At 46.5% G+C, this 15,047-nt stretch overlaps 1 protein-coding gene across 5 annotated transcripts in view; it reads left to right on the forward strand.

Annotated features, from left to right (window-relative positions):
- LOC135505300 (kelch domain-containing protein 3-like) overlaps nucleotides 1-15,047 on the forward strand; it is a 115,211-nt gene that overhangs the window by 24,371 nt on the left and 75,793 nt on the right. For all 5 annotated transcript variants that reach the window (XR_010450242.1, XM_064924556.1, XM_064924554.1 and 2 more), the window contains 3 exons: nucleotides 12,262-12,438; nucleotides 12,638-12,753; nucleotides 12,856-12,927. Coding sequence is in view for 4 of the 5 variants with exons in the window: in XM_064924556.1 (XP_064780628.1) it covers nucleotides 12,262-12,438; nucleotides 12,638-12,753; nucleotides 12,856-12,927 (365 nt within the window). In the remaining variant the exon portion in view is untranslated. The remainder of the gene's footprint in view (nucleotides 1-12,261; nucleotides 12,439-12,637; nucleotides 12,754-12,855; nucleotides 12,928-15,047) is intronic.

A 15,047-nucleotide genomic window follows, 5' to 3' on the forward strand; every position in this document is an offset into this window, starting at 1 on the left:
GACAGAGAATAAGAGGAGCAGGTTTCTGGGCATGGTAGAATATATTCAGGGCATAATGCGCAGACAGGGGTATGGTGGGGTGCGGGTACAGCGGAGGTAAGCCCAGGCACTGGGTGATGATGAGAGAGGTTGTATCTCTGGACATGCTGGTTGTAATGGGTGAGGTCACCGCATGTGTGGGAGGTGGGACAAAGGAGGTATCAGGGGTATGAAGAGTGGAACTAGGGGCTCCATTGTGAACTAAAACAATTATAACTAACCTGAACAACAGTATACAAGGCATATTGACATTTGAGAGAGACATACAGCGAGGCATACAGTAATCACAGGTGTTGAATTGGGAAAGCTAGCTAAAACAGTAGGTGAGACAACAACAGCTAATCAGCTAGCACAACAACAGCAGGTAAAATGGCGTTGACTAGGCAACGGGGCCGACAGTTAAAACATAAAGAAGCAGAATGGAGTACCGTGATTAATGGACAGTCCAGCGTGCATCAGCTATGTAGCCAAGTGATCAGGGGGCAGGGAAGCTGGATTAGTGAGTGTTATCCAGGTAAAAAAAAAAACTAACAATGACTAAATAGCTTGTAGCTAGTTAGCTGGTTAGCTTCTGGAGGTTCTTGAGTGTGTTCTAAAAATTAAAAATAATAGCGATTCCGTATCACATTGGGTGAGGCAGGTTACCGGAAGGTATAAACAAATTAAAAATCGAAAAGAGATAAGAGATAAGAGAGTAAATATGGGTCCAGTGAGTGTTTGGGACGCGGCGATTCAGACGGTTAGCAGGCCTGTGCTAACAAGCTAACAGTTAGTAGGCCGGGGCTAAACAAGGTAGCAGTTAGCGGACCGGGGCTAAACAAGCTGGCAGTTAGCAGGCCGAAATAGCAAGCAAGGAGATAGCAAGGGCTAGAGAGTTAGCCTTTGGGGGACGTCGCGATGGGGTGAGTCTGTTTATTCCTCTTCATGCGGTGACATCGATAGACCGGTCGCGGGTCCGGGTAATTGTAGCCCAGGAGTATGCTACGGTGGTAGGTATTGTAGCCCAGGAGTATGCTACGGTTGTAGCACTGGGGCTCTGGCGGGATAGCTTCAAGCTAAGTGGGTGGAAACGCTAGCCAGCAGTAGTCGTCCGGGGTTGCGGCTGAAAGATGTTCCGTTTGCGGTGGGAATCCGGGGATAAAAAATGAATAGGTCCGTTATGCTCTGGTTAGAGTCGCGTTGTTCGAACTGGCGAGAGCTTTCCGAGCTAAAGGTTAGCTGATGACCGCTAGCATAGCTGGTAGTTAGCTGGCTAGCTTCAGTTGGGGGGTACCGGTTCCGAAGTAAATATATATACTTTAGGAAAAAATAGCTGCATTGGGTGAGGCGGGTTGCAGGAGAGTATTTGGAAGCTGAGGTTTAGCAAAATGTTTTAAAAGATATGCGAAGAAAAAATATGTAAAAACGAAAAAAGACGATATATACAAGAGACACGACACGTCTTACGTCTTACTGCTACGCCATCTTGGATTTCTAGAGATGGGTCAGTAGGTATAGAAGAGCAGGACATGGGGAATGGGGTCAGTAAGTATAGAAGGATAGGACATGGGGAATGGGGTCAGTAAGTTTAGAAGAGCATGACGTGGGGAATGGGGTCAGTAGGTATAGAAGAGCATGCCATGGGGAATGGGGTCAGTAGGTATAGAAGGACAGGACATGGGGAATGGGGTCAGTAGGTATAGAAGAGCAGGACATGGGGAATGGGGTCAGTAGGTATAGAAGAGCATGACGTGGGGAATGGGGTCAGTAGGTATAGAAGAGCATGCCATGGGGAATGGGGTCAGTAGGTATAGAAGGACAGGACATGGGGAATGGGGTCAGTAGGTATAGAAGAGCAGGACATGGGGAATGGGGTCAGTAGGTATAGAAGAGCAGGACATGGGGAATGGGGTCAGTAGGTATAGAAGAGCAGGACATGGGGAATGGGGTCAGTAGGTATAGAAGAGCAGGACATGGGGAATGGGGTCAGTAGGTATAGAAGGACAGGACATGGGGAATGGGGTCAGTAGGTATAGAAGGACAGGACATGGGGAATGGGGTCAGTAGGTATAGAAGGACAGGACATGGGGAATGGGGTCAGTAAGTATAGAAGGACAGGACATGGGGAATGGGGTCAGTAGGTATAGAAGGACAGGACATGGGGAATGGGGTCAGTAAGTATAGAAGAGCAGGACATGGGGAATGGGGTAGTAGGTATAGAAGAGCAGGACATAGGGAATGGGGTCAGTAGGTATAGAAGAGCAGGACATGGGGAATGGGGTCAGTAAGTATAGAAGGACAGGACATGGGGAATGGGGTCAGTAGGTATAGAAGAGCAGGACATGGGGAATGGGGTCAGTAGGTATAGAAGAGCAGGACATGGGGAATGGGGTCAGTAGGTATAGAAGAGCAGGACATGGGGAATGGGGTCAGTAGGTATAGAAGAGCAGGACATGGGGAATGGGGTCAGTAGGTATAGAAGAGCAGGACATGGGGAATGGGGTCAGTAGGTATAGAAGAGCAGGACATGGGGAATGGGTTCAGTAGGTATAGAAGAGCAGGACATGGTGAATGGGGTCAGTAGGTATAGAAGAGCAGGACATGGGGAATGGGGTCAGTAGGTATAGAAGGACAGGACATGGGGAATGGGGTCAGTAAGTATAGAGAGACAGGACATGGGGAATGGGGTCAGTAGGTATAGAAGAGCAGGACATGGGGAATGTGGTCAGTAGGTATAGAAGAGCAGGACATGGGGAATGGGGTCAGGTAGTATAGAAGAGCAGGACATGGGGAATGGGGTCAGTAGGTATAGAAGAGCAGGACATGGGGAATGGGGTCAGTAAGTATAGAAGAGCAGGACATGGGGAATGGGGTCAGTAAGTATAGAAGAGCAGGACATGGGGAATGGGGTCAGTAGGTATAGAAGAGCAGGACATGGGGAATGGGGTCAGTAAGTATAGAAGAGCAGGACATGGGGAATGGGGTCAGTAGGTATAGAAGAGCAGGACATGGGGAATGGGGTCAGTAAGTATAGAAGAGCAGGACATGGGGAATGGGGTCAGTAAGTATAGAAGAGCAGGACATGGGGAATGGGGTCAGTAGGTATAGAAGAGCAGGACATGGGAATGGGGTCAGTAAGGATAGAAGAGCAGGACATGGGGAATGGGGTCAGTAGGTATAGAAGAGCAGGACATGGGGAATGGGGTCAGGAAGTATAGAAGATCCGGAAGTCTAACCTCCAGCACCTCTCTTGGGTTCCACACCATCTAGTCCTAATCTGTTTCTAAACTTTGTTTGTCTGCCACACACTCACAGGTGTTTTTCAGCACAGCTGAATAAAGAGAACCTTCACTGCTTGACACATTTTGGGGTGTAATTTTCTCGCCGGAAGATACATTGGTTGGTAGAGCCTGCTGTCTGATCTAAAAATGAGTGAAGTCATGTTTTGTAGCATCAGTTATAGCCTTTTTTCAGGCTAGCAGAGAGTAGATATGTCTGTCCTTGTTCAATAGAGCCATCTCAACGATGTTGCTATCTGCCAGGACAATGCGGGATATGTAGGTTGACCCATTTTCCCTGGCTTTGTAAAGACTACAGCCTGACGGGAACCCTACTTCCTTGTTCCCACCCTCAAAGGCAGGCTTTTCAAAACGAGGGCGGTACTAGTTTCTACAGGGAGCTATCGGAGATGGCGAAAAAATTACAATCAAATCACATTTATTTATATAGCCCTTCGTACATCAGCTGATATCTCAAAGTGCTGTACAGAAACCCAGCCTAAAACTCCAAACAGCAAGCAATGCAGGTGTAGAAGCACGGTGGCTAGGACAAACTCCCTAGAAAGGCCAAAACCTACGAAGAAACCGAGAGAGGAACCAGGCTATTTGGGGTGGCCAGTCCTCTTCTGGCTGTGCCGGGTGGAGATTATAACAGAACATGGCCAAGATGTTCAAATGTTCATAAATGACCAGCATGGTCAAATAATAATAATTGAAACTGGAGCAGCAGCACGGCCAGGTGGACTGGGGACAGCAAGGAGTCATCATGTCAGGTAGTCCTGAGGCATGGTCCTAGGGCTCAGGTCTTCCGAGAGAGAGAAAGAAAGAGCGAATTAGAGAGCACGCTTAAATTCACACAGAACACTGAATAGGACAGGAGAAGTACTCCAGATATAACCCCCCGACACAAACTACTGCAGCATAAATACTGGAGGCTGAGACAGGAGGGGTCAGGAGGTGGGGACTTGCTTCCATTCAGCCACAAGAGCATCAGTGAGGTCGGTTACTGATGTTGAGCGATTGGGCCTGGCTCGCAGTCGACGTTCCAATTCATCCTAAAGGTGTTCTTTCGAGTTGAGGTCAGGGCTCTGTGCAGGCCAGTCAATTTCTTCCACACTGATCTCAACAAACCATTCCTGTATGGACTTCACTTTGCGCACGGGAGCATTATCATTCTGAAACAGGAAAGGGCCTCTGCTAGGAAAGGACCTAGCCCCAATAGCAATACGATTGTCTCTGTCGCAATACGATTGTCTCTCTGTCGCAATACGGTTGTCTCTCTGTCGCAATACAATTCTCTCTGTCGCAATACGATTGTCTCTCTGTCGCAATACGAGTGTCTCTCTGTCGCAATACGAGTGTCTCTCTGTCGCAATACGATTGTCTCTGTCGCAATACGATTGTCTCTGTCGCAATACGAGTGTCTCTCTGTCGCAATACGAGTGTCTCTCTGTCGCAATACGAGGGTCTCTCTGTCGCAATACGATTGTCTCTCTGTCGCAATACGAGTGTCTCTCTGTCGCAATACGAGGGTCTCTCTGTCGCAATACGAGTGTCTCTCTGTCGCAATACGAGTGTCTCTCTGTCGCAATACGAGTGTCTCTCTGTCGCAATACGAGTGTCTCTCTGTCGCAATACGAGTGTCTCTCTGTCGCAATACGAGTGTCTCTGTCGCAATACGAGTGTCTCTCTGTCGCAATACGAGTGTCTCTCTGCCGCAATACGAGGGTCTCTCTGTCGCAATACGATTGTCTCTCTGTCGCAATACGAGTGTCTCTCTGTCGCAATACGAGTGTCTCTCTGTCGCAATACGAGTGTCTCTCTGTCGCAATACGAGGGTCTCTCTGTCGCAATACGATTGTCTCTCTGTCGCAATACGAGTGTCTCTCTGTCGCAATACGAGTGTCTCTCTGTCGCAATACGAGTGTCTCTCTGTCGCAATACGAGTGTCTCTCTGTCGCAATACGAGTGTCTCTCTGTCGCAATACGAGTGTCTCTCTGTCGCAATACGAGTGTCTCTGTCGCAATACGAGTGTCTCTCTGTCGCAATACGAGTGTCTCTCTGTCGCAATACGAGTGTCTCTCTGTCGCAATACGAGTGTCTCTCTGTCGCAATACGAGTGTCTCTCTGTCGCAATACGAGGGTCTCTCTGTCGCAATAAGAGGGTCTCTCTGTCGCAATACGAGGGTCTCTCTGTCGCAATAAAACACAGTAATCATAACATTACACCACCATATATCCACAACACAAATTGTATGCATGTGTCTGTACGAGTTTGTGTGTCTCTTCACAGTCCCAGCTGTTCCATAAGGTGTATTTTTATCTGTTTTTTAAAATCTGATTCTCCTGCTGCATCAGGTACTTGATGTGGAATAGAATTCCATGTAGTCATGGCTCTATGTAGTACTGTGGAATAGAGTTCCATGTAGTCATGGCTCTATGTAGTACTGTGGAAGAGTTCCATGTAGTCATGGCTCTATGTAGTACTGTGGAATAGAGTTCCATGTAGTAATGGCTCTATGTAGTACTGTGGAATAGAGTTCTATGTAGTCATGGCTCTATGTAGCACTGTGTCTAGGGGTGATGGTGACGAGACCCGTAACACAACTCATGCAATTAATACATTGTGTCCAAGATGGCGTAGCAGTAAGTTGTCCTGTCGTATCGTCTCTCTGTAAATATCGTCTCTTTTTCGTTTTAGATATTTTTTTTAGATATTTTTCTTCGCATATCTTTAAAAACATTTTTACTCGCTTCCAAATACTCTCCTGCAACCCGCTTCACCCAATGTAGCTACTTTTCCTAAAGTATTTATATTTACTTCGGAACCGGAACCCCTCAACTGAAGCTAGCCAGCTAACCACCTGCTATGCTAGCGGTCTTCAGCTAACCGGTCATCAGCTAACCCTTAGCTCGGAAAGCTCTCGCCAGTTCGAACAACGCGACGCTAACCAGAGCATAACGGACCTATTTTTTTTTAACCCCGGATTCCCACCGCAAACGGAACATCTTTCAGCTGGATCTTCACAACTAGCTATCGAGCTAAACCGCAACCCTGGTTGATTACTCCTGGCCAGCGTTTCCACCCACGTAGCTTGAAGCTAGCCCGGCCAGAGCTCCTGTGCTCATAGCATACTCCTGGGCTACAATACCCGGACCCACGACCGGTCTATCGATGTCACTGCATGAAGAGGAATAAACAGACTCACCTCATCGCGACGTCCTCCAAAGGCTAACTCTCTAGCCCTCGCTATCTCCTTGCTTGCTAATTCGGCATGCTAACTGCTAGCTTGTTTAGCCCAGGTCCGCTAACTACTACCTTGTTTACCCCGGCCTGCAAATTTGTTAGCTTGTTAGCACAGGCCTGCTAATCTGTTAGCTTGTTAGCACAGGCCTGCTAACCGTCTGCATCGCCGCGTCCCAAACAAGCAGCAGCCCATATGTACTTTCTATCTCTTCCCGATTTTTTAAAATTTGTTTATACCTTCCGGAAACCTGCCTCACCCAATGTGATACGGAATCGCTATTATTTTTAATTTTTAGAACACACTCAAGAACCTCCAGAAGCTAACCAGTTAACTAGCTACAAGCTATTTAGTCATTGTTAGTTTTTTAACCTGGATAACACTCGCCAGTCCAGCCCCCCTGCCCCCTGGACTCTGATCACTTGGCTACATAGCTGATGCACGCTGGACTTGTCCATTAATCACGGTACTCCATTCTGCTTGTTTGTTTTATCTGTCGGCCCTGTTGCCTAGTCAATGCCATTTTACCTGCTGTTGTTATGCTAGCTGATTAGCTGTTGTCTCACCCACTGTTTTAGCTAGCTTTCCCAGTTCAACACCTGTGATTACTGTATGCCTCGCTGTATGTCTCTCTCAATTGTCAATATGCCTTGTATACTGTTGCTCAGGTTAGTTATCATTGTTTTAGTTCACAATGGAGCCCCTTGTCCCACTCCTCATACCCCTGATACCTCCTTTGTCCCACCTCCCACATATGCGGTGACCTCACCCATTACAACCAGCATGTCCAGAGATAAAACCTCTCTCATCATCACCCAGTGCCTGGCCTTACCTCCGCCGTACCCGCACCCCACCATACCCCTGTCTGCGCATTATGCCCTGAATATATTCTACCATGCCCAGATACCTGCTCCTCTTATTCTCTGTCCCCAACGCTACTCCTTCTCTGTTCCGCGGGTGATGTGGAGGTAAACCCAGGCCCTGCATGTCCCCAGGCACCCTCATTTGTTGACTTCTGTGATCGAAAAAGCCTTGGTTTCATGCATGTCAACATCAGAAGCCTTCTCCCTAAGTTTGTTTTACTCACTGCTTTAGCACACTCTGCTAACCCTGATGTCCTTGCCGTGTCTGAATCCTGGCTCAGGAAGGCCACCAACAATTCAGAGATTTCCATACCCAACTATAACATCTTCCGTCAAGATAGAACTGCCAAAGGGGGAGGAGTTGCAGTCTACTGCAGAGATAGCCTGCAAAGTAATGTCATACTTTCCAGGTCCATACCCAAACAGTTCGAACTACTAATTCTGAAAATTACTCTCTCCAGATATAAGTCGCTCACTGTTGCCGCCTGCTACCGACCCCCTCAGCTCCCAGCTGTGCCCTGGACACCATTTGTGAATTGATTGCCCCCATCTAGCTTCAGAGTTTGTTCTGTTAGGTGACCTAAACTGGGATAGGCTTAACACCCCGGCAGTCCTACAATCTAAGCTAGATGCCCTCAATCTCACACAAATCATCAAGGAACCCACCAGGTACAACCCTAACTCTGTAAGCAAGGGCACCCTCATAGACGTCATCCTGACCAACTGGCCCTCCAAATACACCTCCGCTGTCTTCAATCAGGATCTCAGCGACCACTGCCTCATTGCCTGTATCCGCTACGGAGCCGCAGTCAAACGACCACCCCTCATCACTGTCAAACGCTCCCTAAAACACTTCTGTGAGCAGGCCTTTCTAATCGACCTGGCCCGGGTACCCTAGAAGGACATTGACCTCATCCCGTCAGTTGAGGATGCCTGGTCATTCTTTAAGAGTAACTTCCTCACCATTTTAGATAAGCATGCTCCGTTCAAAAAATGCAGAACTAAGAACAGATACAGCCCTTGGTTCACTCCAGACCTGACTGCCCTCGACCACAAAAACATCCTGTGGCGGACTGCAATAGCATCGAACAGTCCCCGCGATATGCAACTGTTCAGGGAAGTCAGGAACCAATACACGCAGTCCGTCAGGAAAGCTAAGGCCAGCTTCTTCAGGCAGAAGTTTGCATCCTGTAGCTCCAACTCCAAAAAGTTCTGGAACACTGTGAAGTCCATGGAGAACAAGAGCACCTCCTCCCAGCTGCCCACTGCACTGAGGCTAGGGAACACGGTCACCACCGACAAATCCATGATTATTGAAAACTTCAACAAGCATTTCTCAACGGCTGGCCATGCCTTCCGCCTGGCTACTCCAACCTCGGCCAACAGCTCCGGCCCCCCCGCAGCTCCTCGCCCAAGCCTCTCCAGGTTCTCCTTTACCCAAATCCAGATAGCAGATGTTCTGAAAGAGCTGCAAAACCTGGACCCGTATAAATCAGCTGGGCTTGACAATCAGGACCCTCTATTTCTGAAACTATCCGCCGCCATTGTCGCAACCCCTATTACCAGCCTGTTCAACCTCTCTTTCATATCGTCTGAGATCTCCAAGGATTGGAAAGCTGCCGCAGTCATCCCCCTCTTCAAAGGGGGAGACACCCTGGACCCAAACTGTTACAGACCTATATCCATTCTGCCTTGCCTATCTAAGGTCTTCGAAAGCCAAGTCAACAAACAGGTCACTGACCATCTCGAATCCCACCGTACCTTCTCCGCTATGCAATCTGGTTTCCGAGCCGGTCACGGGTGCACCTCAGCTACACTCAAGGTACTAAACGACATCATAACCGCCATCGATAAAAGACAGTACTGTGCAGCCGTCTTCATCGACCTTGCCAAGGCTTTCGACTCTGTCAATCACCATATTCTTATCGGCAGACTCAGTAGCCACGGTTTTTCGGGTGACTGCCTTGCCTGGTTCACCACTTACTTTGCAGACAGAGTTCAGTGTGTCAAATTGGAGGGCATGCTGTCCGGTCCTCTGGCAGTCTCTATGGGGGTGCCACAGGGTTCAATTCTCGGGCCGACTCTTTTCTCTGTATATATCAATGATGTTGCTCTTGCTGCGGGCGATTCCCTGATCCACCTCTACGCAGACGACACGATTCTATATACTTTCGGCCCGTCATTGGACACTGTGCTATTTAACCTCCAAATGAGCTTCAATGCCATACAACACTCCTTCCGTGGCCTCCAACTGCTCTTAAACGCTAGTAAAACCAAATACATGCTTTTCAACCGATCGCTGCCTGCACCCGCATGCCCGACTAGCATCACCACACTGGATGGTTCCGACCTTGAATATGTGAACACCTATAAGTACCTAGGTGTCTGGCTAGACTGCAAACTCTCCTTCCAAACCCATATCAAACATCTCCAATCGAAAATCAAATCAAGAGTCGACTTTCTATTCCGTAACAAAGCCTCCTTCACTCACGCTGCCAAGCTTACCCTAGTAAAACTGACTATCCTACCGATCCTCGACTTCGGCGATGCCATCTACAAAATTGCTTCCAACACTCTTCTCAGCAATCTGGATGCAGTTTATCACAGTGCCATCCGTTTTGTCACTAAAGCACCTTATACTACCCACCACTGCGACTTGTATGCTCTAGTCGGCTGGCCCTCGCTACATATTCGTCGCAAGACCCACTGGCTCCAGGTCATCTACAAGGCCATGCTAGGTAAAGCTCCGCCTTATCTCAGTTTACTGGTCACGATGGCAACACCCATCCGTAGCACGCGCTCCAGCAGGTGTATCTCACTGATCATCCCTAAAGCCAACACCTCATTCGGCAGCCTTTCGTTCCAGTACTCTGCTGCCTGTGACTGGAACGAATTGCAAAAATCGCTGAAGTTGGAGACCTTTATCTCCCTCACCAACTTCTAACATGCTATCTGAGCAGCTAACCGATCGCTGCAGCTGCACATAATCTATTGGTAAATAGCCCACCCATTTTCACCTACCTCATCCCCATACTGTTTTTATTTATTTACTTTTCTGCTTTTGCACACCAATATCTCTACCTGTACATGATCATCTATCATTTATCACTCCAGTGTTAATCTGCAATATTGTAATTATTCGCCTACCTCCTCATGCCTTTTGCACACATTGTATATAGACTCCCCTTTTTTTTTGTCTACTGTGTTATTGACTTGTTAATTGTTTACTCCATGTGTAACCCTGTGTTGTCTGTTCACACTGCTATGCTTCTCTTGGCCAGGTCGCAGTTGTAATTGAGAACTTGTTCTCAACTAGCCTACCTGGTTTAATAAAGGTGAAATAAAGAAAATAAAAATAATAATAGTGACAAAGTAAAAGTGAGAATGAAATAACCACGACAACTGAAATCTACCGTCAAACTCGGTAACGGTAATGGGGGGGGGGAGGGGGGGCAGGAGAAGGGGCTGAGCTGGACCCAAGGAAAGAAACAATAAGCATTCAAAAACACCCCAAGCTAGACTAGCCTATTTCAACAACAGCTAACTAACCAAAAATACAGGGTGTGGTCTGCCCAGTTCTGCCCAGTTTACCTACGGGTAGTGTATGCCCATGGGCGACTTGTCTTGGTTCCCCCTTTTCCCACCAGCAAACAAACACAAACACCATAACCAAAAATAATACTCCCAGGACAAAGTGATACGGAGGTGCTCAAACAAAAGATCAATACATAAAGAGAGAGTGAAACAGTGATCTACAGACATATAATTTACAGAGAGATTGAGCTCCAGAGCAAATAACTGACAGGGTTTTTAAACCAAGGGAAAGGAACTGTGATTGGGTAGGAAACAGGAGGAGGTGTGTCTTCTGATTGATGATTGGTGACTGATTGGGGAGTGATGATTTTCACCTGTGAGGGGAGAAGGAGAGAAAAGAACACAGGATACACACACACAGGATAACTGTATCCGTAACAGTGGAATAGAGTTCCATGTAGTCATGGCTCTATGTAGTACTGTGGAATAGAGTTCCATGTAGTCATGGCTCTATGTAGTACTGTGGAATAGAGTTCCATGTAGTCATGGCTCTATGTAGTACTGTGGAATAGAGTTCCATGTCGTCATGTCTATGTAGTACTGTGGAATAGAGTTCCATGTAGTCATGGCTTTATGTAGTGCTGTGTGCCTACCATAGTCTGTTCTGGACTTAGGGGCTGTGAAGAGACCTCTGGGGGCATGTCTTGTGGGGTATGCACGGGTGTCTGAGCTGTGTGCCAGTAGTTTAGACAGACAGCTCACTACATTCAGCTTGTCAACACCTCTTACAAAAATAAGTAGTGATGAAGTCAATCTCTCCTCCACTTTGAGCCAAGAGAGATTGACATGCATGGCTCTCTGTAGTAATACTAGTGTCTCTCTAGTAATACTCGTGTCTCTGTAGTAATACTCGTGTCTCTGTAGTAATACTAGTGTCTCTGTAGTAATACTAGTGTCTCTGTAGTAATACTCGTCTCAGTCTCCTCTCTCTAGTTTCTCTGTAGCAATACTAGTGTGGCAGCAGTGTGGCCTAGTGGTTAGAGCATTGGACTAGTAACCGAAAGGTTGCAAGTTCAAATCCCCGAGCTGAGAAGGTACAAAATCTGTCGTTCTGCCCCTGAACAGGCAGTTAACCCACTGTTCCTAGGCTGTCATTGAAAATAAGAATTTGTTCTTAACTGACTTGCCTAGTAAAATAATAAAAAAATTAAAAAAATGTGTCTCTGTAGTAATACTATTTTGTCTCTGTAGTAATACTCGTGTCTCTCTGTAGTAATACTATTGTCTCTGTAGTAATACTCATCTCGGTCTCCTCTCTCTAGTTTCTCTGCGGTGGATGAAGTTGCCTCCAGTGAGAACAGGTGGTAGGGAACATGCCAGGGATGTCCCCTACATGCGTTACGGTCACACAGCCGTGCTGCTGGACGATACCATCTACATCTGGGGGGGTCGTAACGACACGGAGGGGGCCTGCAACGTCCTCTATGCCTTCCATGTCAGTAAGTACACCTGATGGTTTGTGTGGTATGTCGGCTTGATTTGGAAGTGGAGATACACCCATTGTTGGAAGGAATAAAGCAGACCAAGCTCTAACACCTGCCTGGCTAGCTATGTGGGTTAGATATTTCCACTTGGTGTATCCACAGCTGCAGCCTCTAGAACAGTATCTCCTGGATAACATGCCTGTTTGGTCCCCAGACAACCACCGGTGGTTCACCCCTAAGATATCTGGGACAGTTCCGGGAGCGAGAGATGGCCACTCAGCCTGCATCCTGGGGAAGGCCATGTACATCTTTGGAGGGTATGAGCAGCTGGTAAGAATCCTTGACCTCTAACCCTGACCCGTGTGTCCTGGGGAAGCTCCTCTGTTTGTTTGGTGTTACCATGACATTCCCCTGTTCTCTTCTGTCTTCCAGGCTGACTGCTTCTCTAATGACATTCACAAGCTGGACACTACCACCATGGCCTGGTCACTAGTCAACGCAAGGGTGAGTTACCCAACCCTAACCTCTGACCATTTCACTTCCTGGGGGTTGGCGTTACTAGTCCAGTTTGAGACCATTTCACTTCCTGGGGGTTGGCGTTACCAGTCCAGTTTGAGACCATCTCACTTCCTGGGGTTTGGCGTTACCAGTCCAGTTTGAGACCATTTCACTTCCTGGGGGTTGGCGTTACCAGTCCAGTTTGAGACCATTTCACTTCCTGGGGGTTGGCGTTACCAGTCCAGTTTGAAACCATTTCACTTCCTGGGGGTTGGCGTTACCAGTCCAGTTTGATATCATTTCACTTCCTGGGGGTTGGCGTTACCAGTCCAGTTTGAGACCATTTCACTTCCTGGGGGTTGGCGTTACCAGTCCAGTTTGATACCATTTCACTTCCTGGGGGTTGGCGTTACCAGTCCAGTTTGATACCATTTCACTTCCTGTGGGTTGGCGTTACCAGTCCAGTTTGAGACCATTTCACTTCCTGGGGGTTGGCGTTACCAGTCCAGTTTGAGACCATTTCACTTCCTGGGGGTTGGCGTTACCAGTCCAGTTTGATACCATTTCACCTCCTGGGGGTTGGCGTTACCAGTCCAGTTTGATACCATTTCACCTCCTGGGGGTTGGCGTTACCAGTCCAGTTTGAGACCATTTCACTTCCTGGGGGTTGGCGTTACCAGTCCAGTTTGATACCATTTCACCTCCTGGGGGTTGGCGTTACCAGTCCAGTTTTATTGAGTGGACATAACAGAAAGGCCCTTAAACATCCTCTGGTAATCAGCCAAGAACTAAATGGGAGAGAATTTTACACTACATTATACTGTTACCCTGCCCATACTTTGCCTGCTGAAAACGATATCACTACAGGGTGAAAACTGTAAAGTTTTATGTAGTGTACAATTCATTCGTTTTACCTACAATTTCAGTCCAAGTTTAACCAAAAAACCCATACATTTCATACCATAACGTAATAGTATTAAAACTTAATGGTTCTAATATAAATGTATACATAATTAATCATTTCAACTATAATTTCCTCCAACAGTATATGAATGTGCAGTGTCGTGTCTTTGGCATCATTAAAGTGAAGACTGTTATTTTATCAAATCAATTCTCCAGTTATTATTACGTGATTAAACTGATCATGTAAATGTAATTAACTAGGAAGTCGGGGCACCAAGGAAAATCTTCAGATTACAAAGTTATAATTTTCCTAATATAGCTCTTCAGATATTTTAATATCTGATCAATTAGTCTTCTAATTAATGAATTATTCTTTACCTCACGTTAGTCTCATTCCAAACATCGTATATTGTTGGTTATCTGCACGAACCCAGTCTTTACTATGAATCATCCATATACCAATTGTCTTAAACAATGCTACCTAATATGTTTACATACCCTACATTATTCATGTATATGTATACGTATATACTGTACTCTATATCATCTACTGCATCTTTATGTAATACATGTATCACTAGCCACTTTAACTATGCCACTTTGTTTACATACTCATCTCATATGTATATACTGTACTCGATACCATCTACTGTATCTTGCCTATGCTGCTCTGTACCATCACTCATTCATATATCTTTATGTACATATTCTTTATCCCCTTACACTTGTGTGTATAAGACAGTAGTTTTGGAATTGTTAGTTAGATTACTTGTTGGTTATTACTGCATTGTCGGAACTAGAAGCACAAGCATTTCGCTACACTCGCATTAACATCTGCTAACCATGTGTATGTGACAAATAACATTTGATTTGATTTAATCATTTATTTACTAACTAACTAAATAATTACAGAAATGCATAAACAAACAGTAAATATGGTTACAAGGAAATGTTAAGGGAGGTTCCCTAGTGGGCTAAGCTGATATGACGGCTTGGTGGACAGAGGGAAGTGGGTGTGGACTGAAAACAGGCGCGAAAGAACAGAGGGCTCACTACACACAGTTGATAATTATATTAATTGAGATGCTAATCCTTTGCACATGAACGCTCACTAATTCGGAAATAATTGCAATCAACATATATTTACGCCCAGTGTGTCGTCGTGATCTCCTTTGGAATCATCCGTTTTTCTTTTGGAAAGTTCATCCGAGCATCTTTCTCTC

This window comes from Oncorhynchus masou, chromosome 18, assembly GCF_036934945.1.
Source record: "Oncorhynchus masou masou isolate Uvic2021 chromosome 18, UVic_Omas_1.1, whole genome shotgun sequence".
Classification (NCBI taxonomy): domain Eukaryota; kingdom Metazoa; phylum Chordata; class Actinopteri; order Salmoniformes; family Salmonidae; genus Oncorhynchus; species Oncorhynchus masou.